General features: G+C 47.8%; 2 protein-coding genes across 5 annotated transcripts in view; both read right to left on the reverse strand.

Annotated features, from left to right (window-relative positions):
• arhgef10la (Rho guanine nucleotide exchange factor (GEF) 10-like a) overlaps positions 1-4,855 on the reverse strand; it is a 67,284-nt gene extending 62,429 nt beyond the window's left edge. For both annotated transcript variants that reach the window (XM_085923991.1, XM_085923990.1), the window contains exon 1: positions 4,556-4,855. The gene's annotated coding sequence lies outside the window, so the exon portion shown is untranslated. The remainder of the gene's footprint in view (positions 1-4,555) is intronic.
• A 687-nt stretch (positions 4,856-5,542) lies between these two features.
• chd5 (chromodomain helicase DNA binding protein 5) lies at positions 5,543-26,280 on the reverse strand. 3 transcript variants are annotated; one of them, XM_085924260.1, is made up of 40 exons: positions 26,125-26,280; positions 25,763-25,975; positions 22,206-22,363; positions 18,945-19,166; positions 18,575-18,693; positions 17,655-17,890; positions 17,467-17,579; positions 17,253-17,382; positions 16,976-17,142; positions 16,503-16,724; positions 16,119-16,328; positions 15,684-15,895; positions 15,442-15,573; positions 15,269-15,368; positions 15,006-15,197; positions 14,690-14,890; positions 14,481-14,618; positions 13,999-14,120; positions 13,639-13,812; positions 13,391-13,532; positions 13,184-13,315; positions 13,001-13,118; positions 12,768-12,892; positions 12,276-12,525; positions 11,924-12,096; positions 11,672-11,846; positions 11,005-11,070; positions 10,617-10,705; positions 10,218-10,351; positions 9,971-10,115; positions 9,731-9,890; positions 9,561-9,631; positions 9,209-9,470; positions 8,847-8,999; positions 8,626-8,734; positions 8,425-8,557; positions 8,139-8,334; positions 7,897-8,060; positions 7,685-7,811; positions 5,543-7,556 (listed from the first exon to the last, which is right to left on the reverse strand). In XM_085924260.1, exons 2-40 carry the CDS (start codon positions 25,827-25,829, stop codon positions 7,438-7,440), a joined length of 5,958 nt encoding a protein of 1,985 aa, XP_085780386.1. In that variant the 5' UTR covers positions 25,830-25,975; positions 26,125-26,280; the 3' UTR covers positions 5,543-7,437. The 3 variants fall into 3 exon arrangements, with proteins under 3 accessions (XP_085780386.1, XP_085780384.1, XP_085780385.1); XM_085924258.1 differs by having other exon boundaries at positions 11,005-11,091; XM_085924259.1 differs by lacking the exon at positions 26,125-26,280 and having other exon boundaries at positions 11,005-11,091; positions 25,763-26,110.
• Positions 26,281-26,829: the final 549 nt, after the last annotated feature.

The following is a 26,829-nucleotide window of genomic DNA, read 5'->3' on the forward strand; positions in this document are numbered from 1 at the left end:
ACAGTAACTAGTTTATGAGGTGCTAAAGGACACAGGAACATTGACCCCAACGTCAATGAAATGATGTTTCTTCAACAAAGCAGCACATAAATCAAGGCTTGTGATTAAATCGTACTTTTGGGCTGCAATTTACAGTTTCAAGATACACGGGCTAATTGTTTCTCGGCGATACAAAACAGCGATTTAACGCGACAACCTCTCTGCTCATATTAACATAAGCGCCCAGTGTCGCATCTGCTTTGCATTTTAATCAGCGCCTCTCTTGCCCACACATTCGCGGGCTCCAGCAGGCCAGAACGACGTGTCGATTGTCCAAAAAAAAAAAAAAAAGTTGTCGTCAGCACTTACTGTTTCATCTAAAAGTTTGTCACCATCTCATTACGGCCCTTGTAACATTCCACCATTGCTTTTGGACGATGTAGTTTTTGAATTCGGAATCACCGGCCGTGCATGGCTCTAACGTTTTTCAATCATTTGAAAGCCGACTAAGCAAAGTGTGCAAGTGCCTTCAAAAATGTTTTCTATTTACAAGCAGAGGAGATTCTGCGGCCGGTCTCATCCTCCGGTTTTGTCCAGCCGGCCCGCTCGCTGCCCCCAGCCAGCAACAATGAGCCTTCTGTGGGGAGAAAACCTCTGGTGGGCCTGGAGCAAAGCATTGTTTCTTCACTCGTCACCGCGCTTGCTCGTTAGCTCACAGGTCATTTAGGCCACGGCTGCAAGCTGTGTGCTTTGACGCTTCTCGTGTCAAAATAGAAGGACACTTCCTGTTCGTGGGACAACGACTGAAAGAAAAGTCCAAAATAAAAGCAGAACCAACTTTAGGCTTGGGGGGTGGAGGATGGAGGACTTCAATCCTCACAAATATGACCAAATATGGAAAGTAGTTGCAGGTAGACAAGTGGTCTGTTTCCTGGACACTGCCCATAAGCCCCTGAGCAAGGCTTTTCTCGCTGAAATTCAAATAGTAAACTGCAGTCCACGCATTTTACACTGTCTGGCTTTCAGACTAGTTTAACAATTATTTGACTGACTAAAATGTTAGTGTGGTCGTCCACGTCTCAGTAGAGCGAGATGTCATGTGGTGTTCCACAGGGAACGGATGGACAGGCGGGCAGATGAATGGATGAGACTTTAGCTCAGCGCTTCCTGAGTATACGTACTTGGACCAAGAGAAATATCACCTAGGAGCTAGAATGTCACAGGAACATTGTAGCTTGGTTGCCATAGCGACCAGGAATGAAACCAAGCTGAAGTCTGACCAGACCTTGAAGGTGAATATTAAATAATCGTAAAAAAGTGAAATAAAAGGCAGTCCCGAGTACATCTACTTATCTACAGAATCAATCCAGCTAGCTAGCCAGCTAACTCGGGGTCTCTCAAACTATTTGGGTCAAGGCATCCTTGAGATTTCTTGACTGCTTTCATCTCTGATGTACACAATGCAGTCAGTTTGGCTTTTGACGACGAGCTCCGGCATGTCCTCGCAACCCGAGTCTCGCTGACTAATTTCTGGATGTTTCTGCCGGGACGAACCGCCTTAGCCTGCAGTGGAATGCACGTGAGGTGTGACTGCTGTTATGGATATGTTTGCATTAAAAAGCAACAGAACAACGGACGCCTTCCAGTCCAGTTCAGTCTGCAAATAGGCTTATTTTTGCAAATGTATATTTTTCTTTGGCAATCATTCGGAAGTGACGCGTGAAAATTTAGATTTTGTGATTGCTCCGCCGTATTACTGTTGCGATAGCAAAAATCCATGAGTGATTGGCACGACTTGATGCACAGAAACAATACGTGTTAAAACTGATCCAGGTTCTCGGTGAGGCTTGAAGAACCAATCTGACAGGTTGTCCGTGCAGATTTTGTGGGATGAAAGGCTTTTGGATGAGTCATAAAAGGACTCCAGCTTGGACAAAACAAAGAGGCTGGGAGTGAACAGAGCAAATGCTATTCTTCTTTTTTTTAAGATGACATAACGCAGATGAAACTGACTCCTACACACCCATCTCCTGACCTACATACATAAAAATAAATCCCCCCACTGTTGAGCAAAGGTGGTAATGAGTGGAGTGACCAATGAACTGTAGCAATTGGAGCGGGATTGCCAAATGGACCAAAGCGTTCGAGAGAAGTGGCAACGCCGATTGCAGCGATGCCATTGCCGGTAGCAACACGAGCCTGGTTGAAAGCAGCAGAGTTTACTGGGCCGCTTGAAATACATGAGGAGCACTTAAGACTTTGCAAACAACTGTAAATCTGCCACCAGAGGCACAAAAAAGCGAGAGTGCAGCAAGTGACCGTAAAAGTCTCGTCTCAGAACAAATGAGAGCACCGAACAAAACACAAGCAGACGAGGAAATGCAACTTTTTAGACTTTACTCGGGGCAAGCGATTACGCAAGACAAGGCTCCAAAAGCGCTGCCAGGAGCTGATGATCCTGCAGAGTTTCCTTCCGCTTTGTCTGAAGACTTCCTATCTTGAAAAAGATCATTTAGCAAACGCCGGGTCCTTGAGGACGGTCCCAAAATGTCTTTGGTTGGCAGTCCAAGACTCAATAATCTGAGTGGGAGGCTACTGGCGCTCACAGACTCCTTGGCAAAGACCCAAGAACATTTACACACAACGCCTGTTGCATAAAATAACTCTGAGTCACAAAAAGTGAATTGAAATTCATTAGAAATGCTTGGAAAATCATAGAGAGTAAACAAAGCACGATATGGTTTTGGTCTAGAGATACATAACAAATGCTGAGAGACATCGTATCATGGCAACCCCCCCCCCGGGTAAGGTGAAAACATGCCCCCTTCTGATTGGATGCTCCCAATAGTCAACACAAACAAACCATATAAGGCAAGCTAAACCTCATTATACATAATTGTTATCAAACAAAATCATCACGTGTATTGCCTAAAATTTTTCATCCAGGAAAGACTTTTTGAAGTTTGGCATTTGTTTGTTCCTAGTTCACAAAGCATGTTTGGTGAAGGCGTGTTTGGATGACTTTGGTGTGAACGAGCAACGAGACTTGTTACAAACTGCAAAAAAAAAAAAAAAAGTAAGCCCGCTCAACAGAATTGGGACAAACTACAAAAAAAGGAGTCCGGGTACGCTCTCCTGCCATCCATCAGGAAGTCTTCCAGACCAGAGGCTCAGTGTTCCCTTCCCTTGTTGTGCAGCAAGCACACATCCCCGTTGTGCAATATTTCCCAGCCGGGTGCTGTTGTCAAGCGAACCTTCGAGCCTCTCAAAGGAGGCCTTTGCGTGCGTGTGCGGGCTTCCGGGGTGCCTGAATGGATTGGGCTAGAATCTGTGACTAAGAAGATAACAATGCCATACAGTGAGTCCGTTCACCCCCAGCACACCCCCCCCCCCCCCTCCTTCAAGATGGAGGAAATGTAAATTCTTTCCCTTTAACTTCCCAGCCCAGGACCCCCAAAGACACAGCGTGACCTCTGTCTCCAGAGGGGAAGCTCTCAATTCCTTAGCTTTTGTTGCACACTGGGCATTTGGGTTTCAGATCAAAAGATGAGAGGGTGAAAGCTTTTACTTTATGGTATGTAACTTTGTGACTCAAGACAGAGTCTGTGTGGCGGATGCGGCTCAAGCAGTAGAGTAGGTCGTTTAGTAACCGGAGGTTCGACGGTTTGTCCCAGCTCTGTCACATTCACATGTCGTTGCGTCCGAGGGCAAGACTCTTCACAGACCGTGCTTCCAGGCTTCAATTGGCTTACCTGGTTGAATCCAAAAAAAAAAAAAAAAAGCCATCCACTTTTCAAGTATTGCAACAAGTGACTGCTAGGTGCCTTTAAGATCGATTGCACAAATATTTCATTTGCAGCTAGGCAAACATGAAGAGCAAAGAGCTGTCTGTGGGAGAAAAGGAAACCATTCCGAAGCTGAGAAGAAGAGGGAAAAGCCATAAGAGCTATTTGCACAAACAACATAGCCAGTATTGATCTTTTGATGGGAAACCCAAATATCTTCAGTCCTAAACGACAAAGGTGTTGACCTTGCCCTTGCACTGCATGCGACCTGAGACTGGCCGGCGATCTCTCGCCAGCAGCAAGCTGGGATAGACACACATTGTCACTGTCATATAGAATCAGCTGTAATATCATAATTTTTCATTTTGTTTGTCATATTATTTGAGTAATCAAACATGGTATGATTATAGACAGTGACACTTTACCAAAAGCATTGATTGCCTCAATATTTGATTGGCCAAATTTGGACGTTTAACCGACATGCATGTTGTGTTTAGAGGAGACCGAAACTGCCGCGCAAGTATGAAAGCATGCATGTCTATTTGTGCCCGCGCCTCGCCCAAAGACATTGAATGGACTACAAGGGCATCCCCGAGTAGTGCATGGCAGACAGGCCTTTTTGAAAAGCGTCAAGCCACCACGAGTCTCATCCTCCTCTCATGGATGGAACGTTATCCCCAAACCGAGGCCCTTGCACCCCAAGTCTCCACCGAGCCAGCACTACTCCCACCCCCATCAATGATTCCCTCTCCCTGCAGCCTCTTTAAAATGCAAAGAAAAAAAGGGCTCACCTCTTCGTCCTCTGGCTTGCTTTATTCCTGCTAAACTCCCATCAAAATGCAACTTTTCATCACTGGCGGTTCCTTGTTTGGCGTCCTGCTGTCAAGTTGTCCTCGCTCGTACGTCACCTCGCTAGCCGGCTACGGTTGTGCGTGGTCGCGCCTCTCTCCGCAAAGCCCTCGCCGCCCTTTCAACGGCGCTTTCCCCCCCGTTTCCATCCCTTTCTGTCCTTTCTTTGCTTTGCCTCTTTGCTCCCACCTTCCGCGACCCCTCGCTGTTGCCCAGACAGCCGCACAAAAGCTCCGCGACTAGGGGAGCGCTCTCACGCGACGCCGGCCAATGGCGAGGCTGGTCAAAACTACGCAAGCGGCCAATGGGAGGCGTCGTGGTAGGGATTTGGACCAATCGTGACAGAGGTTGAGGGGGCAAAGAAGGCGGGTGGAAAGGAATTATGGCCAATCTGATTTGGCAGCCACTTCCGGGTTTCGCTTCACATTTATTAAGTTTAAGGGTGGGGGTAGTTAAAATTCAATCATAGTGAAGCGAAAGCGAAAGCAGAGTGAAGATTTTATTGCCAGCGCGTTTGATTCATGTTACAAATAAGTCTATGTGTATTATTTTCCCATTACTTTTGTGTTGTCATTGTGGCCGACTCATGAATTTAATAAATTGATGCATCATAGTTACAAAGATAATTACCTATATATACTTTTAATTTTAAAATGTGAAGAAATAGTTGTACGATTTAAGGTAATTACTACAATCATATACAAACAAATAATACAAAATAATAAATTACACGAGCCTAGTATTGTTATTGCGGGATGAAATTATTAATGATTATATATTATAATATAATCATGAATATCATATATATTAGATTGCGAATGAACATATGAATGTATGAATGAATGAATGAATGAATGAATGAATGAATGAAATTTCACCTTTTCTTCAGCACTATTAGCCAACAAGAAGCACAAACCTGTCATCGGAAGATTTATTAAAACACAATGAGACAAATCCACAGTACAAATCAAAAGATGACCGTTCACTTTGTCGTCCATTCGCTTTACCGCACAAGTCAGAAGAAGTTGCCCCACCAGCCCCAAAGTGAACCGCCATAGAAAAAGCTTCAGAAGCTGTGCATTCGCTGCAACAAAAGGTGCCTCGTCAAGGTCTTTTTTTTTTTCTAGCTTTTGAAGCCGTATTCATTTGAAGCATGTACATACGCAATATTTATAATATTAGACTGCAGTCTTGCTTTGTTTGTTTTTTGTAGACAGTACATTCATCCTGACTCCAGTTTGATTGCATTTGATCAGAATATGTTGTCGCTGATGTCCCTTTGAGGTGACGGCGCGGCCGACATTCATTTTTTATTTGAATTTTGACGCTTTATTTACAGGGTTCTGAGGTTTTGTCTGCAACACCAGTTGTTTGCGACAACAACAAAAACAACAAATAGTGCAACAAAAAAAAAATATTTTTCAAACACAGTTTTCACATGAAATAAATAGTATGCTTGGGGCATTGGGGTTCTTACACATCCATAACTGGATAAAAATTCCAGAAGGTCGTCATCTGACCGGACCTTCCGTCGCAATCATCTCAAAGGGGACATCATTCCATTTGTTACACACATCTTACGCATTGTGGAAATAGATTGTAAAAATGATGGGTCCATGGTCATTGTATACCAAAACTGAGCTTCATTTTAGGGTCTCAAGACAGGATTAGGGTTTCAAGTCTTAACGACAGATTTCATCTTGATGTGACAAACTGACACAAAACCATAAAACTAAAACCAAGGCTAGAGCTGAATTTAGATGGTCTTGAAACCAGCTGGCTTAGGGGGGCCGCCTTACTGTGGTTAGTGACAAAAAAATAGGGTTTGAAGACAGGAGTGAGGATTGCAGCTGAAGTTGAAACAACTGACGGTCGTGAATGACTGAAGCAAGAAGTGATGGCCGGGTTGCATTCTTAAAGCCTCTTAGTTTGGGTTTTCTAACTCAAACTGGGATTTCAAGTTATGGTTTCAAGCCTTTAAAATGGACAACATTCTCCATTTGACACAAAACCACAAACGATTGGAGATGACTGAAGCCAAAATTGAGCTTGGATGGCAATTGGGTTGGGATTTGGATACAGGGTTAGGGTTCCGAGCCTTGAAAACACAAATCCTACTGAATCAACAAGTCCAGGAGTGTGGCCAAACTAAGCTTTGATGCTCCCATCTCTGCCTTGAAACCACCTGGCTTTCAAGACAGGGCTTTCAGTTAGGGTGTCAACCAAAAATCACAAACACGGACTTTCACGGAGGACTGAGGACACAATATAGCTTTGATGGTCCCATCGCGGTCTTAAAACAATCAAAACCAAGTAAAAGGCATCTTTTGTGCGGGGGGGAAATATAAATATCAAGAAAAAAATCTCGGAATAACAGTCCCACAAATGAAATGACAAATTAATCAGTTTCAATGAGGGAGCAACAAACGCTGAAAAAAACGGAAAACATCACCAGTATCATACGCATAAAACACGCTGCAACGCATCAAAAGTCCTGCAGGTGTCGCTAATTTGGCCATCCACTTGAGGTCAAGACCATCGCGACCAGGGGGTGGCGCAATTCCAGCCTTTTACTGCATCCATGAAGAGACTTTGAGAAAATCAACGCTAGGTCAATGACAACACATACAGTGCTCATACGTCCACTGGGGAGAAAAAAAGGAGGGAAAAAGTCACATTTTACCTCAGTCCTGACATCTCGTCTGAGGCGTTTGAGTCAAAATATCAAGTTAAAAAACCTCTGCAAAGGTAAAAGTGCAATTCTTCAGATTCGATATGTCTGAAAATGAAAAGAAAACCAAATAAAATGAAAGGAGAGAGCGTCTCAGTCCTCGATGCAGATGACGTCGCTAGCTTTGCCGGACTTCAGGTCGGGCGTGGCCGCGTCTCGCAGGGACTCGAAGGTCTTCTTGTCCAGGTGGCTGCTGGGAGGACCGTTGGACACTGAAAGAAAACCGTCCACATATCGGATGGACCAAAAGAAAAAAAACAAAGCAAAGAAAAGAACACATCTTATCATCACCAAGCTTGCTCAGCATTTCTGTGTTTTGATGACAAATGCTTTTTCTTACCACTGACGTACGGCCCCAGAGGCATCTGACTGTAATTGACCATGGGCTGCCCTCCGGGTCCCCTGAATGCACCCCCGAATGTGCCTCCGTACAACTGGGAGCATGTGAAGCCTCCCTGGCTGAAAGTCTGATTCCAAAAAAGAAAAAAAAGAGAGCGTGAGGGAAACTCTTTTTGCACCTCTGTGTTAAGTTCAAAGCGTTCGAGCACTCACCTGTTGTGGCGGAGGATCGCCGCCCCGGCTGGTGAGGCGGCTTAGGATGCTGCGCTCTGACATCTGCAGTCGAGCCGACACGGGCGGGATGCGGGACAACATGTTTGGCAGCCGCGTCACATCGGCCTTCATGTCACTTAGCAGCTCCTCCAGCTGGTTCAGCACTGCGCACACACGCACACGCTCAAATTCGATTTGCTCACCAAGATGAAGGAAACGGCATCACTGTGAAAAAAAATGACCTTTGTGCAGCACGGCATTGGCGGGCTTGTTGCCACCCAGGGACTCTTTGGACAGGTGCTGGTGGGACTCGGCCAGACACTCCATCTCGGTGAAGCGCGTGTTGAGAGCCATGGCGGGATGCCCGGGGTCCTGGCTCATGTTGAGGTAAGCGGCACGCCGGAGCTGCTCCTCGATTACCAGCGCCTGCTCCAGCAACTGCACCCGTCGCAACACAGACATACCAAGAACACGTATTCAAACACACACGGCATCTTCACCCCCGCCTCCTGTTTATCCCCCACTGGCCTTGAATCGGCGGGCCAGGAACTTGTTCTTCATCTCCAGGTAGTTGCCCTTGTGCATCTCGCTCTTAAAGGGCTCATTGAGGATGGCGTAGCGTGGGTCGTTCTGGATGTCCTGCCAACGCGCGTAGCCGTGCCTGCTCTCTAGTCAAGGGGGCACACGCGTGCGTCAAGGCGCGCCACCCGTCCCCACGTTCAAGGATACGTGACGATGCCCGCCAGCAGCCAGTAGTCGTGGCGACGGTGCCAGATGTCGGGCATCTTGCCGGACGACAGCGCAGCTCGCTCTTCCGTCTGCCACAGCGTGTGCAACTCTGAGACGAGGACACATCCGATGAATGCGTATTAGCGCGCGTGATGAGCAGCCGCTTGCTTTTGTTTTGGCTTTTTTTTTTTTTTTGGCCTTCGATCCAAAGGAGCCGCCACCTGTGAAGCCTCCATCGGCGATATTGAACATGAACTTGGTTTTGAATCCATTCTTGTCCTCCTTCCTGGTCTCCTCCACTTCGTCCACTGTGTCTTTGTCACCGTTCAGGCGAGCATCTGCAGCTGCAGCGGCGTCCTCGCTTTTCACCTCATCTGCACCGACAACACACGGCAAATCATTCTGGATTTATTCAGGGGAAAAATTTCAAGCAAGAAAAATGTTTCCAATCTTTACAAGAACAAAGAGGCAGCTTGCGATTCTAAGAGAATAAATTTCGATCGGCCCTTTTTGGAAAGAACGACAAAACCAATGAATTAATAGCAGGTGGCTATTTTGAAGAGCAGTGTCACAGCCTACCTACCTGCTTTGCTCTCCATCTCCTTGCTTTCTCCTCTCTCGGGAAGCTTTTCTGAGTCTTTGGGCCGACTCTCACACGTAGGCCGAGTCTCACTTGTAGGTGAGTTCTGACTGCCTGGCCCATCTGCCTGTTTGTCCTCCTTGTCGTCTCGTCCCGTTTTCTCCTCAGAGGCGGCCATGCTCTCGTCGCCGTCTGCCGAGTCCTTCTCCTGACGTCGGCGCGCTTCCTCCTCCTCTTCCTGTGCATGTGTCGGCGCTGTACAAGTCTGTGCAAACGCGACAAATGACGCTGTCATGTTTTGATTAAAAAAAAAAAAAAAAAAAAAAAAAGAACGAAAAGAAAGAAAACAACGCACTTCCGGCTCCGACTGTTTCTTGCTGTCTTGCTCAGCTGCGTCCTTGTCCTCAGTGGGACCCTCTGTCTTTTCTACAAATACACAAAAGGACATTTGTTGCATTCGAGGGCACTTTGGAGATGACACAATCCAGCCATTTTCAGATCTACTATGTGGTAATTTTTGGTGACCTGGCAGGTCAGGGGTGCCGGGCTGCGTGGCGATCGGGCTGGCCTGCAACGGGGTGTTGGGGTCTGACGAGACGCTCTCGGTCAGTTTCTTCAGCTCCATGCCGATCGGGATCAGGTCCGGCGAGCTCAATTTTCCATTGACGTGCTCAAACTCTTGTACCTTCCCAGGTGAACAATGGCAAATAATCATTCACAGCTACACCGACGGCATGCTATGTTTGTAAGAACTGAATGGTTGACCTTTTTCCTGACTAGCGACATGACTCCAATTCTGGTGAGCACGTGCTGTCGTGACAGGCCCTCGCGCGGGACGCCGTCGGCGAACGTCTCGGCTCCGTCGGCGCCAGGCTCGCACAGGTGTCGCATGAACAGAGACACGTAGGCCCTGGTGAAGTCACAATAAGGACAAATGGTCATGTTTAAAGGGGAAAAAAAAAACGCGCCTTAAGTGTGTTTTTCATTTGAGTCACAATGGAGCAAGTTTCACCTGAACTCGCGCTCGCTCTTGCCTCTCAGGTCTCGCACAATCCAGTGGGAAGTGAAGGCGTCCTGCGGGGGCATGCCCCAGCGCATGATGGCGTTTAGGAAGGCTTTCCTCTGCCGGGCGTTGAAGCCCAGAACCTGGACAGCAACGCACATCACACATATACAATGCAGGGAAAAACTAACATCAAAAAGTTCAACTTTTGTCTCAACGCAAGGCAAATGAATTGGTTTGCAAAATCAAATAAGAAATACATTACATTTTCACGTAGGCCCTGAAAGGTTGCCCGAATTGAAACAATTTAGAAACCAACTTGATGAACAGATGATATATTTCGCAGAAAATCCAAAAAGAGGATGGGACAAATACTTTTAGAGACGCCTCAGGGCGGTCAGTTTTTACCTCGATGCTGCCGCCGACTCGGGCCAGCAGGGGGGGCAAGGGCTTGTCTTTGTCATTCCTCAGATGGCGGCGAGAGTGTCGGCGCCCACCTGCCACAAAGAAAAACAGTCGGTAAAATCAAAATGATAAAAGACATTGTATGACTTTCATTTCCGTAATCTAAAATAAATTGACTTATTTGGAAGAGCCAAGTTTAGCCTGGGTTGTTAGCGGATGTTATGGAGAGTCTTTGTAGCATGTTAGAGCCGAATATTACTTTATCGTGTTGTACGCACGGACCGGACGCTGCATTAGGTACACCAACAACAGCTGCAATGAGGAAAAAGCTTGCGTCGAGCCTTTGCAGGTGTCCCTAATGAACGTGTCCCAAATGAAAAGGGTAGGGTACCTTCCGGCCTCTCCTCGAAGTCTTCGTCCTCGTCCTCGGACCCCACCGAGTACTCCGACTGGTTGTCTGAAACATCATCCTGCCACTCTGAGCACCACACATCAGAAACAGCACAGTACATCGCTTCCGTCGGATGCCACCTGGGGGCGTCGCGCCGGCCAGCTCAGCAAGCGCGCCCTGGCTTTTGAGCAACTCAAAGAGACTGAGCTCGTTGGGTTGCGCGCTGACGTTCTGGACGTGGAAGCCAATTGAAATGTCTTTAGTATGAAAATGCAAGAGTGCAAAAGCTAAGCTGGACTCATTTACGGCGCTAAAAGAGGACAAGGCGGCGTCCGCATGGCATCGAACAACAAAGACAAACTTGCGGCACACGCATGTCACTTTCATTTGTGGGGACAAATCCAGTGGAACGCTTGCTGCTCGTCAACCTCGAAAAACAAAATATTTTCTCCCTTTGGAAAAAAAATGAAATAAAACATTTGGAGTAGGAATTTAATACATCTTTTAAAATACTTCAAATAGTGTTCATGATGCCCCTAAGTGACGCCAGATTTCCAGTTCCACTGGAACAGTCCAAAATGTGGTCCATCCCCCACATGACTGAGGCATGCCACGAAGACGAGCGCTAACGCTAAGCGCGTCGGCCTCGCTTGGCGGCGGCTCCTACCTTGGTCCTCCTGGGTGGTGTCGTTGTAGTTGACTTGTTTGCGGATGCGCTTGCCCTTGCCCAGGTTGCGGGCCAGATCTTCCTGCTGCTGCTCGTAGTGGTGGCGCAGGAGCTTCTCCCAATAGTCCGGGTCCACGTTCTCCTCCTGCTTGATAATCTCGCGCTCCACCTCCTCCTGCGCACACGCGTCTTGCTAAGTTAACGTAGCGCTCTGTTTTTGGTCTTAACCCCCCACAAATTGTCGTTCCTCACCTCCCCGTCCTCCTCTTTGACCACGTATTGGGCCACCTTGAAGGAGCTGAGGTATTCGTTCATGTTCTGGATCTCCGTGTCTTCCGTGGCGTCCTGGCTGCGGTCCAGCAGCTTGGAGATGGCGTCATCATCGTAGTGGATCACGTTGCCCTCCTCGCCGTCTTTGTTGTCGCCTGACGAAATATTTCAATGAGATTGTTAGACAACATAATAAACCTTGGTGGCGTTTATCGATTACTGCGGTTTAATTTCTGGCTTCGCAAGAAAAACTCGTTCGAGTCTTTTTTTTCTTATTTTTGATGAAGCCATCTCTATAAAAGTGGTATGAATCTATGAATCTAAGAATACGTACCGCCCATGTTGCGAGCCGCCTCCATCTCGTCCTTAAAGAGCTCCTCCGTGCCAAACTTGAGGATGTCGTCCAGCTCCTGCTTGGACATGGAGCCCGTCTTGGAGCCCAGACCGGGCCGCACCACCAGGTGGGTCAGCATCATCTTCCTCTTGGCCACCTGAGTGATCCTCTCCTCCACCGAGCCCCTCGTCACAAATCGGTAGATCATCACCTTCCTGTTCTGGCCGATGCGGTGCGCTCTGCTGAAAGCCTGAAAAAAAGTACAAAAAAAACAACAATGCGAGTATTTAATATGCTACTTAATATGCAAAATGCTCATGTATGAGCTCACTCAAGTCAAAAATAGAAAAATGACTACTTTCCTTTGAGCCATCTAGAGAGAGCCCAAAATAAATCAGGATAGTGTTTTTGAGCAACTAGCTGAGGATAGCTATAAATAGCAAATTGTGACTAGGTGGGGTTCCCTTTCTGAAAAAATTAAATCAGGCTCACTTGGATGTCATTGTGAGGGTTCCAGTCTGAGTCGTAGATGATAACGGTGTCCGCGCTGGCCAGATTGATTCCCAGACCTCCGGCTCGGGTTGAGAGCAGGAAACAAAACTGCTGAGCGCCCGGCGCTGCAACCCAACACAAGCCATTGATACAACACATTGGCCTGACTGCGGAAGAACGCCAACCCTACTCCACTCCACTGGGTTCCTTTCCCAGTCCTGAGCGAAACCCACCATTGAAGCGGTCGATGGCCTCCTGCCGCAGGCCTCCGGTGATGCCGCCGTCGATGCGCTCGTATTTATAACCTTCAAACTCCAGAAAGTCCTCCAGCAGATCCAACATCTTGGTCATCTGCACAAGAATCCAAAATGGGGGATGTAAAAGAAAGTACTGAATCGCACTTTTTCTGAACTGACCTGGGAGAAAATGAGAACTCTGTGGCCTTCATCCTTAAGCTTCTTTAACATTTTCTGCAGCAGCGTCAGCTTTCCCGACGACTTGACCAGCTGGTTGCCGTCGTACGAGCCGTTGGGCAAAACAGGAGCTTCCTTCAAAAGGAAGGAAAGGCCACGTTAATGACGCCACCGAGCTCTTCCGGGAAACATCTCGGCCCGTAGTCGTACCACAGCGGCCACGGGGAACAGGTAGGGGTGGTTGCAGCACTTCTTCAGGTCCATCATGATGTTGAGCAGGGAGACTTGGTTGCCTCCGCCTTTGGAGTTGAGAGCCTCAAAGTTCCGTGTCAAGATGAACTTATAGTACTTCCTGATGGGGAAAACGCACAAAATCACCCGCTGTTTGAGTTCAGGCTTCTCAAACTGGGCTCAGAGCTTGTGGTTTAGCGACATCGTAGCTTGTGGCCACCACTGACTTCTGCATGGGGCTGAGCTCCACTCGCACGATCAGCTCCGTCTTGGCCGGCATGTTCTTGAAGACATCCGCCTTGAGCCTCCGGAGCATGTGTGGGCCCAGCAGGTCGTGGAGCTTCTTGATCTGGTCTTCCTTGGAGATGTCAGCAAACTCCTCCAGGAAGCCCTCAAGGTTACTGCGCAGTAGTTCAAAAAAAAAAAAGATGACTCTCATTTAGGATCAAAAGCGATGCAAAATCATTCTCAACCGAAAATAAGTTACAGTATATCGACATATTTCGGACCAATCTCACTAAAAAGTTTGATTTATTAATGAGACTGAATGAGCAGAATGGCCAACGATTTTAAGTAGCTGGACGTACTTGAAGCGCTCTGGCGTGAGGAAGTTGAGCAAGTGGAAAAGCTCCTCCAGATTGTTCTGGAGAGGAGTTCCGGTGAGCAGCAGCTTATAGTAGATCTTGTAGCCATTGAGGATTCGGAAAAACTGCAAGGGACAAGCTTAGAGTTAAATTCTTTCATAAACTGCCTTCACATGAGGCTCATCAAAAGTGTTAGCTAGAATAGCTACGAGCTTAAATAAGACTCATTGGAACTAAACATACTATAACGTCATCTCCCTCCTTTGATTGTGCTCAAGGTGCATTCAAGGACTGTCCAAAAACAAGTCAGCTTAAAACACATAAAAAAAAAATGGTGATGAAATGAATCTAAAAAAAAGACAAAGAGTCAGCTCGATGGCACCCAAGATTTCTGATGATTTTTTTCCTCATCTGTACTCATGGTTCTGTTGATTGTTATTTTCCCTTGGAAGGGACACCTAGTGGTGGCGGAGCCTTAGTTTTACCTTGGACTGGTTGTTCTTCAGCCTGTGGGCCTCATCCACCACCAGGCAAGCCCACGTGATGGATCCCAAGATGGCTTGATCGATGGTAATCAGCTCGTAGGACGTCAGCAGCACGTGAAACTTGATGGGCGTGTCTTTCTGCCGGATGGCATAACACTTTGAGATCAAAGTTCCTCATTTTAAGAGCGAGAAAGTGGACTTTGAGGAACCTTCATGCGGAAAGCTTTGCGTCCCAACTTGACGGCGCTGTCCTCGAAGGTGAACTCGTTCTCCCGGATGATGGCGCGGCTATCTTTGTCTCCGGTGTAGGTGACCACGTAGAAGTCGGGGGCCCACATCTCAAACTCGCGCTCCCAGTTGATGATGGTGGACAGCGGCGCGCTCACCAGGAAGGGACCCTTGGAGTGACCCTGGATGAGCGCAACACACTCGTTCACACACACGTTCACACGCAGCACACTGGCGAGATAACGGCGAGCGTGAGGGGGGTAAAAAAAAAAAAAAGGCCTGCGGGTCTTGTGTGACCTCTTTGTAGAGCGAATAGAGAAATACGATGGTCTGCACGGTCTTGCCCAGGCCCATCTCGTCAGCCAGAATGGTGTCGGTGCCCTGCGCCCAGGAGAAGCGCAACCAGTTGAGACCCTCCAGCTGGTACGGGTGCAGCGTCCCCCCGGTGGCGTTGATGTACCACGGCTGGTGCTCGAACTTGATGGTCGGCTGCGGAAGCAAACCCGTCGTTATCGGCGACCTGCGCTTAGCCGTCCGTCTTGTCAGACTTGAGAGCTTACGTCGATGATGGGAGCATCCGGGGGGATCTCTCGTTTGGGCCGCTCGTCTCTTTGCGTCATCGCTTTGGCGGGGCGCTGGTCCTCGCCAAGAATTTGCTCCCTGGACAAGCACACAGAAGGTCTCGGCCTGCTCTGCGAAGCGGACTGGGATGCCAAGTGTGACTTTGGCGAACCTGTGGTCCCAGTACGACACTTTATGGCTGTTGTATTCCGGCACGTCAAAATGGTCCACCTCCCACGTGCACTGGTCGTAAGGGAGGTCCCGCCACTTGATCAGGTAGTGCACGTCGCCATCTTTGTCAAAACTACAGATACACGACAGCAACCGTGCAAATTATTTTAAGCCATGCAGGTTGTTGTTTCTCAATAAAGTTTAGATGTTTTTTTTTTTTTTACAGGCATGTAGCGGGCGCACCTGTGGTTGAGGATGCGGTGAATGACCATCCATTCGGGCTTGATGCCATATCGGTAGAAGCGCTCCTCCATAGCGGCGTATTGCGGGTCTTTGCTCTTGCGCTTTTCACTGTTGAGCTCCTCCTCGCCGGAGCCATAATCGTACGGCGGCGGCTCATCCATGTCGTTCTTGCGCTGGTAGTTGCGATACATCACCGTGTGGTATAGTTCCAACTGCGCAAACACACAACAGAATGAATATTTCGTCAATGATTGCTTTTTTTTTTTTTCAATACTTTTTAGGGTTTCAATTCCGAGTTAGTGTTTCAAAAGAGGCGTGATGCTTTCAAATTACGGCTTCAACCTTGTGTTTGGATTTCACAAGTTTTAGCTCAGCTTTAGAATTCATACAAAGGAAGAAGAAGAGGGAATGGGCTAGGGTTCCTAAAATTGTCACCTGCAGCTCGCTGACCCAAGAGCAGTGCCAGTAGGAGAGTCCAGCCCACTTGACCAGGAACTCCCGCTCGGGGCGGCCCTTGAGCGGGGGCTTGCTCAGGGGATCGGCAAGCGGGAGACCGTCTGGGCCCGCCGGCGGCTCGGCGGGCAGCGGGGCGTCGCCCCACGTCCAGTGCATGATCTTTTGCACTTTGCCTTTCAGGGGTGAGCACTAACAAGAAAGTATAAAAAAAAAAATTTAAAAAAAAATTAAATTGTTTCATCAGCACAAGAAAGTGCACTACTCAGATAGTAGAAGCGAATATACACACACGTTATTAGCAATCAAATAAAATTCTTGCATTTTTGTGGGCTCGTAGTTCATTAAATGATGTGACGGGCTCACCAAGCAGCGCGGACAAATCCACTCCCCGTTGGGAATCTCGGGCAGCGGCGGGTTGAGGCAGTGGATGTGGTAGGAGGACGGGCAGGCGTCGCAACACAGAAGCTCCCCGCCGTCTTTACACACTCGGCAAAATTCCATGTGGTCGTCCTCTTCCTCCCCTCCTGCTTCGTCCTCCTCCTCGTCCTCTTCATCTTTAGCTTCCCACTGGATGCCCTCCTTCTCCTGAGGGCATACCGTTTTTTTTTTTAAAAACAAATGCTTTGGTGCGATCCGGGGCCCAAGGGAAGATCTTTGGAGTGAGTGGAGGAGCTTCATTTAGACAAAAGTAAGTGTTTGCTGCCATTTTGTGGCAACGGTAGGACATTGAAGGCATCTTTGGAAGGCATCTTGAAGTATTCACTCAACTCCGACAGATATTTGTTTGCAAATATTTGGCACCGTACAGTGCTTAAGTACAAACTCTTGCTACTCACACAGTGGGGACAGCTCCATTTGCCCTCGGGAGCCTTCTCCAACTCTGGTTCCAGGCACACCAGGTGGTACGCCCGTGGACACGTATCGCACAGGATGATTTCGCCTCCCTGCTGACACACCTCGCAGTAGTCCTGGTGGTCCGTCTCGTAGCCATCGCCGTCTTCCTCTGGAAGAACAGGAGGAAGTTCCCAAATTATTGGATGGACGGATGGAACATAATTTTTTGGGGGTCACGAGGACTGCTTTGTTTTTTTCTCATTGAGGCTCCCATCCTACTTTTCCTCTTTTTGCGTCCGCGTCTGGCCTTTTTCTTGGTGGTGATGGGCCCCGAGGCGTCACAAAGCACCGAGGCACTGAGGATGCTGATGTCGTCAAAGTCTGACTCGTCCAGAAAGTCTTCGTCACTCTGACACAGAAGCAAAAAGTCAGTTTGCACAACAACTGGAAGGAGTAACAAAAACAAAGGGCGACGCATGCCAGCAAGGCTCACCGAGGATGTCTTCTTCTTCTTGCCACTTTGTCCCGACTTGGATTTGGTCTTCTTTGCTTTCACTTTCTTCTTCATGTCTTTTGCACTTTTGCTCCTTTTTCGAGCACCGGGCCCTGACCAGACACTCCGTTAGGCATAATCCAATGCAATGGTGGCCGAACTCTACGAATCACAGGCTTTCTTTGTACCTTTTCCCTCTTTGGTTTTGGCTTTTTTGATGGGCCCAAGCGGAGCGCCCAGCTGGCCAACAGAGGTGGGCGGTGCCACGGTGACCGTTTCCACGGCGGCGGCGACAGCCGCAGCCACGGCGGTGGCCGAGGCGCCCTTGAATGGGTTGTTGGCGCTGAACTCGCGCCACTTGGCTCCCAGGACCGTCATCATTTTGGACATAGGGATCTTGGGGTTCTTCTTGGCAATAAGAGGTCTGGCAGGAAACAAGACCATTCAGTCATGGAAAAAAATGACACTGGCACGTCAAGTTTTGGAAATATTTTCATGATTCATGTTTAACTTGGACCAATGAAAGCGTGTACAAAACGGTTTTGACTGTGTATTGACATTTCAGAAAATAAATCCACCTTTTGCCGAACCTACCCCTTAATTATGGCAGTATTGTGACGTTAGAACCATTGAAAATGGAAAGATATCCGTGCTGAGCGCGGTCACCTTTTGGGTATTTGAAATGAATAAGAAACTGAAGAAACAAGCTTGGTCTTGATGAGGAAATGAAACGTCAAACAATGTCCTCCATTCAAAGCCGAAGTGGGACTTTTCTACATTCATGTGTCTCTGCATGCCATTTCTGAAAACAAACGCACGTGGTGGCTTGGAAAACACTTTTGCTGTGTCATATTTGTCATTTGTCAGGCAGCAGCTTGAGCTTTGGCACGTCGGCCTACAAGAGACCGGCGGGTCCGAGACCCCATGTCCCCCCCCCCCCCCCCTCCCATGCTTTGACAGTCTTCCAGCGACTGCACACATTGGCCTACGCGTGTGCTTTAAACGTTACAGAGCGCCCCAGGTGAAGCTGGATCGGCTTGACACAAAAGCAGCAGTGTGCGCTGCTCCACAGACACGCAGAACAAAGCAAAAAAAGTTGGACGCTTGCCTGAGGAACTGGCTGAAGGCTTTGTAGTTGGTGATAGTCTTGTAGTCGTCCTCGGTGAAGCCGTACTGGACGTCCTCCAGGCCCCACTCGTGCATCAACTGGCTGGACGATTTGGGCTCCTGAGGGGCAGTGAAATTGATGAAAGGGCGTGTCTCGAAAAGATTACCGTAATTTTCGGACTATAAGTCGCGGACAGCCACCGGGGACGGTATAGTCCGAAAATTACGGTATTTATATTCTGCATGTGGTTAGGCGTGGGCTGATATTAGATTCCGAGCAAAGTTGTCTGATTGTTGTTTTCTCATCATGTGCGGGCTCACGTTCAGAAAAATCAGTTGTTCAAATTTGGCTTCACCGTTTCACAACTCACTTTCATGCCCCCGTCGTCATCGTCCTCATCGTCGTCCTCTTCGTCTCGCTTCTTCTTCCTGGGCTTCCTCTCTTTCTTCTCCCTGGGCTTCTTCTTCTTCTTCTTGGGCAGACCAAACATGCCAGTGTCGCTCCCTGAGCCTCGCTCGGGACGGTCCGGCTCATCCTCCTCCACTTCGGATGTGCGGTCCTGTTCGCTATCCACGTTCACCTGGATGCCTCCCTGAGGACCAGACAATGCGCATTGATTGTTCAGCTTTGAGCCATTTTAGGAAATCTGATTTTTAAGGCATCATACAGACAAGTTGCAGAGAGAATAAATTCCTGTATTGTTGTATACCTTTTGCGTAGGTGTTGCTGCTCTGTGTGTTAAAGTAGCAGCTTTTAAAAAGTTGATAATTACCTTAACAACATTGTGTGTAATTTGTTTTTTAATAGGAAAATAGCACTCTATAATACTGTAATAATCTATAATATTGTATTTTAAATAAGAGGACGAATGTAAGAAATTTCTGCAACCTTCTACACTGCCATCATCCAGTCTGTCCTCTGCACCTCCATCACTGTCTGGTTTGGATCGGCCTCCAAACAAGACAAGCACAGACTGCAACGGACAATCAGGACTGCTCTCCACACCTTTTTTGGATTGTCTACACTGTTTGCACTATGTGTCTTCTCTGCATCCATTGCAGCCTGGTCATCCTGGAAATAGGACCCTCCCATCTGTGGTCTCTTCTCAAGGTTTCTCACTTGCCCTAGTCGGAGATTTGAGTTTTTCCTTGCCCTCATGGGAGTTTAAGATCAGGGGATGGCTGAGAATATTGTCATTTGTCATTTTCATATGTCCTGAGTGTTGTTAGTCACCTAAATGTTGAATAGAGACTGTGATGTAACGACGTCAAATTCCTTGTTTGGCACGCTCAAACATGGCGAATAAATTCTTCTTGAATCTTGAATCTTGATTAATTAGCCTGGCTATGTTAGCATTAGGCTAACACACTTTAAGTCCAAGTTACGTGGTTGCTTTAAAATATACAATGCGTGAATCCCTTTGTTTTGTGTAGTAAGCTTCAACTGGGAGTGGCAATAGAGCGCTCGAAACCTCTGTTTGAAAATATTCGATTTTTTGTTTTTTAACCCAAGGAATTCCAAACTGCTAAGTCGGGTCACGTGTTTCTCGAGGCTACATGGTTGTTATTAGGCTACAACAAATCTAATGCTGCTCTTTTCCATGTGGAAGAACAAAGAGAACATCTATGTCATATTAGCGAAGAGACATCTGGAAGGCTGCATAATTCGAACACTGGCCAGGTGCAGGAAAACACATCCAATGTGTGTGTGTGTGTGTGTGTGTGTGTGTGTGTGTGTGTGTGTGTGTGTGTGTGTGTGTGTGTGTGTGTGTGTGTGTGTGTGTGTGTGTGTGTGTGTGTGTGTGCATGTGTGTGCTTGGCGCAGGCGGGTGGGCGGTTTTGCGTGCGTGTGTTCCATGTTAGCTTAGTATTTTGTTTCCTTTCACATCTGCATGCATTTTCAGTCTCTCCTGTTTGTATTTCTTTCATGCTGTGCATAATAAAGTCCGGCATGTGAGTGTGTGTGAGTGTATATGTGTGCGTGCGGCCTGTTGCTTCCACACGCAAACACACACACACACACACAGACTTGCGGGCGTTTTCGCTGTGGCGCAGTGGAAAGGCTCGCATTGCCGCAGCGCCCGCCAACCCTACCAGCAGCCTGGCAGTGTTGCCATGGCAACCACATTTGAGCAGGCTCTCTCTCTCTCTCTCACACCCCCCCCCCCCCCCCCAGTTTTGCTGCCGTTCTCATCGCCCACAAACACAAAATTACACACACACACACACACACACACTAAATCACACCACTGTTCATTTTCCTCTGGTTGCACATCTCACCCCCCATTTAATTTTCTTCTCTCACTCCTTCCTATTCTTCCGTTCACCCTGGGTACATGCACACACACACACACACACACACACACACACACACACACAGACACGCACAGCAGCTAATAGAACAGCGCCATCCAATCACATAGCCCCACATAACGAGCTTGTTATGCAAAGGCCCGCGCTTCTCCGCCACCCTTTGCCGTCTAGACAAATCTCATTTATGCATAGGAAGAAAAAGAGGAAGAGGGGGAAGAGGAGGGCAGTAAATTGAGAAGCGTAAATGGAAGAGGGGAGCCGAGGTGGCTGATGAAACGAGCCGGTGAGGGCGAGATGGAGGAGGCCCGCACGTGGCATAAGGGGCATAAGAGGACAATAGAGGAGGAAGGTTGGCCCCCTCGGAGGGAGAACAATCAGATAACTGCTGATAGCCTAATCAAATTAGAAGCTCCTGCATATCGCTTCTGCCTCGAAGGGGAAAACTGCAGTGCAGTGCGCGCAGCCCCGCACAAGGCAGCCAATGAGCACGTCGGTGAATATTGTAGTGAGATCCAGGGGAAAAAAAAAAAAAAAAAAACTCTTTGTCCTCACAGCTGAACTGTAAAATCAACACAGCGGGCTGTTCTGAGGCCCGGTTCAAAAACAGCTTCGCTTGGCTCCACACTCGAGCGCCTTTGTTTCACTGCCGATTGGATAAACAAGGAAATCCCGACTGGGATTCTTGTGACTAAAGGAAGGAAGGAAGGAAGGAAGGAAGGAAAGAAGGTGACGTGCGTGAGATGAGGAAAAGATCATTCGATCAAGTCTCACTTGGTCGGGAGCTTGGTCGGATCGATGAACGTTAGTTGCGTGTGCTTGGCGGGAAGATGGAAAGGAAACTTATTGGGTTGATGGACAGCTAGCTCGCTGGTGATACCGGAGATCACAACTCGACTCAACACTATTCGAGGGCAGCGACACCACGTGAAACTCAATTTTTGTCAGCAAAATCCTAAAAGTCTGAGGACAATCATACTGTGCTAAACAACAATTTCAAAAATGTCAATAATGTCATCAACTACAAAAAATGTTTTTTCCATTCAACGTAATATGAAGTAAGCCATAACAGAAGTATGTATGTGACCAGTATGTAGCATACTATAGCATACAATACAAAGTCTCTATTACCACATATAAGATGAAGTAGCATGTATTTTGAAATATCCCATGCAACGTAGGCTACGTGTCAACTAGTAATCAGCGTGCGGCAAAGTGAAAAAGGCCAAATAAAACACAAAATGAATTTAGAGTAGTTGTAATATAAATGTAGTGCTTTGGATAAATGGATAGTGCGAAGCATGTTGCGTATGTTGGCTCACCTCCTTTTTCCGCTTCTTGACTTTGGCCACCTTCCCCTCCTTCATCTTCTTGCTCTTCTTCTTCTGCTGCTGCTGCTGCTGCTTGAGGGAGTCATCATCGTCCGAGAAGAAGCTGCCGATGGAGGCCAGGGGCAGCACCGGGCGGGCGTCCTCTTCATCTGCGTGCGTAAAAACAGGCATGCAACACAACGGGTATTTACGACACGGTGGTCTCGATCGGCTTCCTCCCACATAGCCTGAACATGAATATTAGGTTGACAGTTCGAATGCGGTTGCTTGTCGAGAGAATTTGTGGCTTGGCTGGTGACCAGTGCGGCTGTACCCGGCCTCTCTCCCCCAGACTCTGTTCAGTTCACTGCCACTCTCATTTGGACAAACACAATAGAAAATGGGTGGATTGATTCTTTTCATTTGAGGGAAAATATTGAAATTTGGAAATCAGCCAGAGGAGCTTGTGTTCCTCTTTGATTCCACGAATGGCAAGCGGTGTTGTTGCAGGAACGAGTTTGAATGAACGGCCAGAATCAGGTGTCCGAATGGGACCGCAATCGCTCGCGCGGGAAAACGAAACGTCACAGCTGAGAGAAATGGAGCGCCAAGCGGGGAGCGGGGGACTCCCTCGGTTGGACCGCAGGACCGCTGAGCCTTTCCCAGCTGCCGCTTGTCGAAGCATCTGCGTACAAATGAGCCCACTTGCTGAGTCCGCCGGCCCGCCTCGCTCGTGTGCCGGGCCAACTACATGGCTCCAAACACACAACATGAATAATACAGCGTGTGGGATCAACCTGCCAACATTTGTCTGCCTAGCCGGGGGGGGGGGGGGGGGGGCGGCTTGGGTCCTGGTCCAAGCAGACAGAGCAAAACAAACAGTTTAGCAGCGCTAGCAGGAGGCAGCCCGACTCACGCGGTCACACTGCACGTTCCACACATATCAAGAGGAGACGCTTGTTTTCAGTACCTGGTCACGTATGGAGACGTTCAAGCCGTGAAGTCTCCTGGCTTCTCTCTTCTGGGGAAGCTATCTTGACTATTGCTTGAAAACTCTCTTGCGTGCACCGTTTATCAGACACTGTTAGCTGATATGAATGCGTACATCCAATATAACTGGATGCAGCTCTGCTTAGCTTTTAGCTTTGAAAAGCGCCTTTCAGTCGTGGGAAGAAATGAACATGACTCCACCAGGACACAAATATATGAGAGAACATAAGTCATTCATGTTTCTCACAACCATACTGGATTATGTTCCACACACCTTAAATGCACACATGCACCTGAACAACACTGACAAACTACTCAAACCCGCTCACAGGTACTGAAATCTCAAACGCATGACGCTGAACGGAAATACATAATTGAGGAGGATGTTCGGAGGACCTTTCACAAGAGTGTCTGAGAACGTTTCCGTAGTGTTTGTGGGAGGCAATTTGTGAATTACAGGCGAGCCGTTATACAGATCACAGCCTCTCCCATCCAGCGCGTGACAGCGGCAGTGATAATTTGCCGCCTTCAACACCTGCCTCCCCTCCTTCGCCGCTAAATGGCCCGTGACGTCCCCTCCCGGGAACGACATCCGGCTGAGCGGGAGGTTTTAGGGTGAAGGTCAGCAGCAGGTTGTATTAGTCACGGGAGCACAGCTGGGCCAGGCTAACAAGCCTCGCACAGCCCAGACAGACGACAGACTCACTTTTGACCTTCTTGGCTGCGGGAAGGAGCCGAGGGAGATTCATGAGGACCGCCGCAGTAAAGACACTCGGGCCCCGCGTGGAAAATCCATACCCAAAGTCTTACTCTTTGGAATTTGCCCGATGTTCTCACAGCAAAAATTAACCAGAGAGCAGCTTTTCTTTTCGTTGGCAAGTCGCGACACACTGAGGACAAGAACGAAACGCTCTCAAAGCAAACTGCAACTATTTGAGTCAGCCTACTGAAACTCACTCACACACACACGAAGGATTGTTTTGTTTTTGCTCTTCTTCATTATGAAAATAATAAGCCACTGAATCGGAATGTCATACACCCTCACGCACACAACTGAAACACACACAGTGCCGAAACACTCTTAGTGTGTTGTAGACAAGTTAATAAAGTGCAAGGAAAAAAACTTGTTGGCCATAAATATATGACGAAACTAGTACGCTAACATTAGCATGTAGGTTTTATTTCCAATGAGGCAATGAACTGCTGGAGCTAGCCGGAGTGCCTCAACCAGTGATGCTGATAACGCATTCATCAAAGGGAGGAGACGGAAAGGGAATGCAGCACAGGCAGATGGATTGAAATGGTGTCAACTTTCAGAGAGACCGGACGAAAATAGACACAGTTCCAATCAAAGGGGTGGGGGTGGGACTGGTGATGTTGGGGGTGGTTTGGGGGGCATCTTTCACATCTCAAGATGGAACCAAAACACAATTAAATGCAAAATTGCGGTCAGACGTTTTGTGACGCAAAGAGTTCAACGAGCATTACGGAATGAGCTATTTGGTTTTGCTCTGATTTTGTAGCGTAGAGTGTTGCACGAGAGGCCAGTTATTATTTAGGTGCACTCGTTACTGGAGGTTGGCAACGTGGTGCCAAAAGTGTGTGTTTTAACAAAAATATAAAAATTTCCATTCTTATGGGAAAAATTTCGTGACACCCAGACTTAAATCCCCGAATGGTTTGGGTCTTAAATACATTCAAGCAATGCTTGTTGAACAAAAAAAACACACCGGGTTCTGAGGTCTGAGTACTAGGGCTGATTAGCGCAGCCCAGAACTCAAAGCAAAGACGGTGAAGCGGCATGTAACCGTGATGCTGCACACAAGCGTATAAGCTGCCGACAAAAGTGTAAATACCCAAGTTTAAAAAAAAATGCTTTATGTTTTAATCATTCTTAACTATCTACTTTTGCTCTCTTTGCTTTGCCTTGAATGTCTTTGGCTGTTTTTGTGCTTTTGGCTGTGCACAGAGTTGCTTTGTGTATGAAATGTGCTACAGATGTTCTGCCCTGTCTTGCCATGCCTGACAAATGGTCGCTCCATCCAGTGGTCTTGAGGATCATGTTGTTGACTTGTTCTAAAGTTGAACGCATGAATGCGTCTGCTTTCTTGTCTTGGCTGTAGCACCAGCAACCCCACACACACACACACACACACACACACACACACACACACACACAATCCTTGCAATCAACTTTAAAGCCCGCCCCCACGCCATTGACATTGGAAGTCGGTGGATCCCTTCTTGCTTCCAAAAGCATGCAAGCAGTTTTTTTTTTTTCATTTCTTTCCACGCCACGACCCCCCCCCCCCCCCCCACACACACACACACACACACACACTCCCCTATTCTGTCCCCTTTCAAAAATCGTGCAAAAATAACAGCATGACTGTGCGTATTTTTGCAGCCCAACCCTCCTCCTCCTCCTGCTCTTCTTCCTCCTCCTCCTCCTTCTCAGACAAGCCCTTTCTCTTTGGGCCAAGATTCAAAGCGACGCTAAATAAACTGAAGGACACTCCGCCTCCCCCTTCGCCCCTCCGCCTCTCCCTCCCTCCCTCCCTTCGTCCCTCCCTCCTCACCTGGCATCTCGTCGTCAAAATCCATGTCGTCCTGCGCCTCGTCTTCATTGCTCAGCGACCCGGGCATCTTGATCTCATCGCCCCCTCCTCCTCTTCCAAAAAGCTCCTTTTAGGCTGACAATAGTGAAAGTTAACCCTCGGCACGCCGCTCTCGTCCTCCTCCACCTCCTGGCGCTCTTCCTCCCCTCGTCAACCGCCGCTAAATCCGCAGCACTGTGATGAAACAAAAACATTCAAATGTGATGAGGCGAGATCCGCTCACGGGGCTCTCTTAGCATAAAAACAGGGCTGCCAGTCTGGAATTAAAATAAGAAACACACACACTGAAGAAAGAGAAGAGGGGGGGAAAAAATGGAACACACATGCCCAGATTGTGACGTCTGGTCTGTTGCCATGACGATGCATCCCATAATTTCAGCCACAACTAGTTAGGCATGCCTGCAGAGTTCTACTACTAGTGCAAAAGATATCAAGAATAAAAAAAGGATTCCAAATGAGTGCACACGCGAAATTAAATAAAAAAAAAAAAAAACGAAAAAGGCGCCAGAGGAGGAAGGAAGCTTTCCCGCCAGACGTCCGCAGAATTGAGCGGCAAACTTCTTTGCTGCAGACTCGAAAAGAAACCCCTCCCCCGCCGCCCCTCCGACACAGTCACCCGTCTGCAGCCATATATGGAGGCTCAGTCATCTATGCACGGGGGCTCATGCATCCATGCATGTTTTAATACTTTTTTTTTTTTAATTACTGCTTCGCTAAAACCGATGTGGACCCAGACCGAGGAAGGGGGCAGGCTCCCTGGTTGTCATGGTTACCGCAGCATCAGCACGGGATGCCCAATGCACCCCAGCACACAGTCACACAGTCTTCACTCACAAGGTAAATGTTGCTTTTTTTGACAATGGCAAAATAAACAATAATTTCTTTGTCATTTTTGAACAGTGTTCGAGGTAAATGTTGCTTTTTTGGCAATGGCAAAATCATTTCTTTGTCATTTTTGAAGAGTTCAAGGGAAACGTAGATTTTTTGGCAAACTAAAAAAATTATTTCTTTATTATCATTATTGAACA

Source organism: Syngnathus leptorhynchus, chromosome 11 (assembly GCF_054491065.1).
Source record: "Syngnathus leptorhynchus isolate UIUO chromosome 11, UIUO_Slep, whole genome shotgun sequence".
NCBI classification, from domain to species: Eukaryota; Metazoa; Chordata; class Actinopteri; order Syngnathiformes; family Syngnathidae; genus Syngnathus; species Syngnathus leptorhynchus.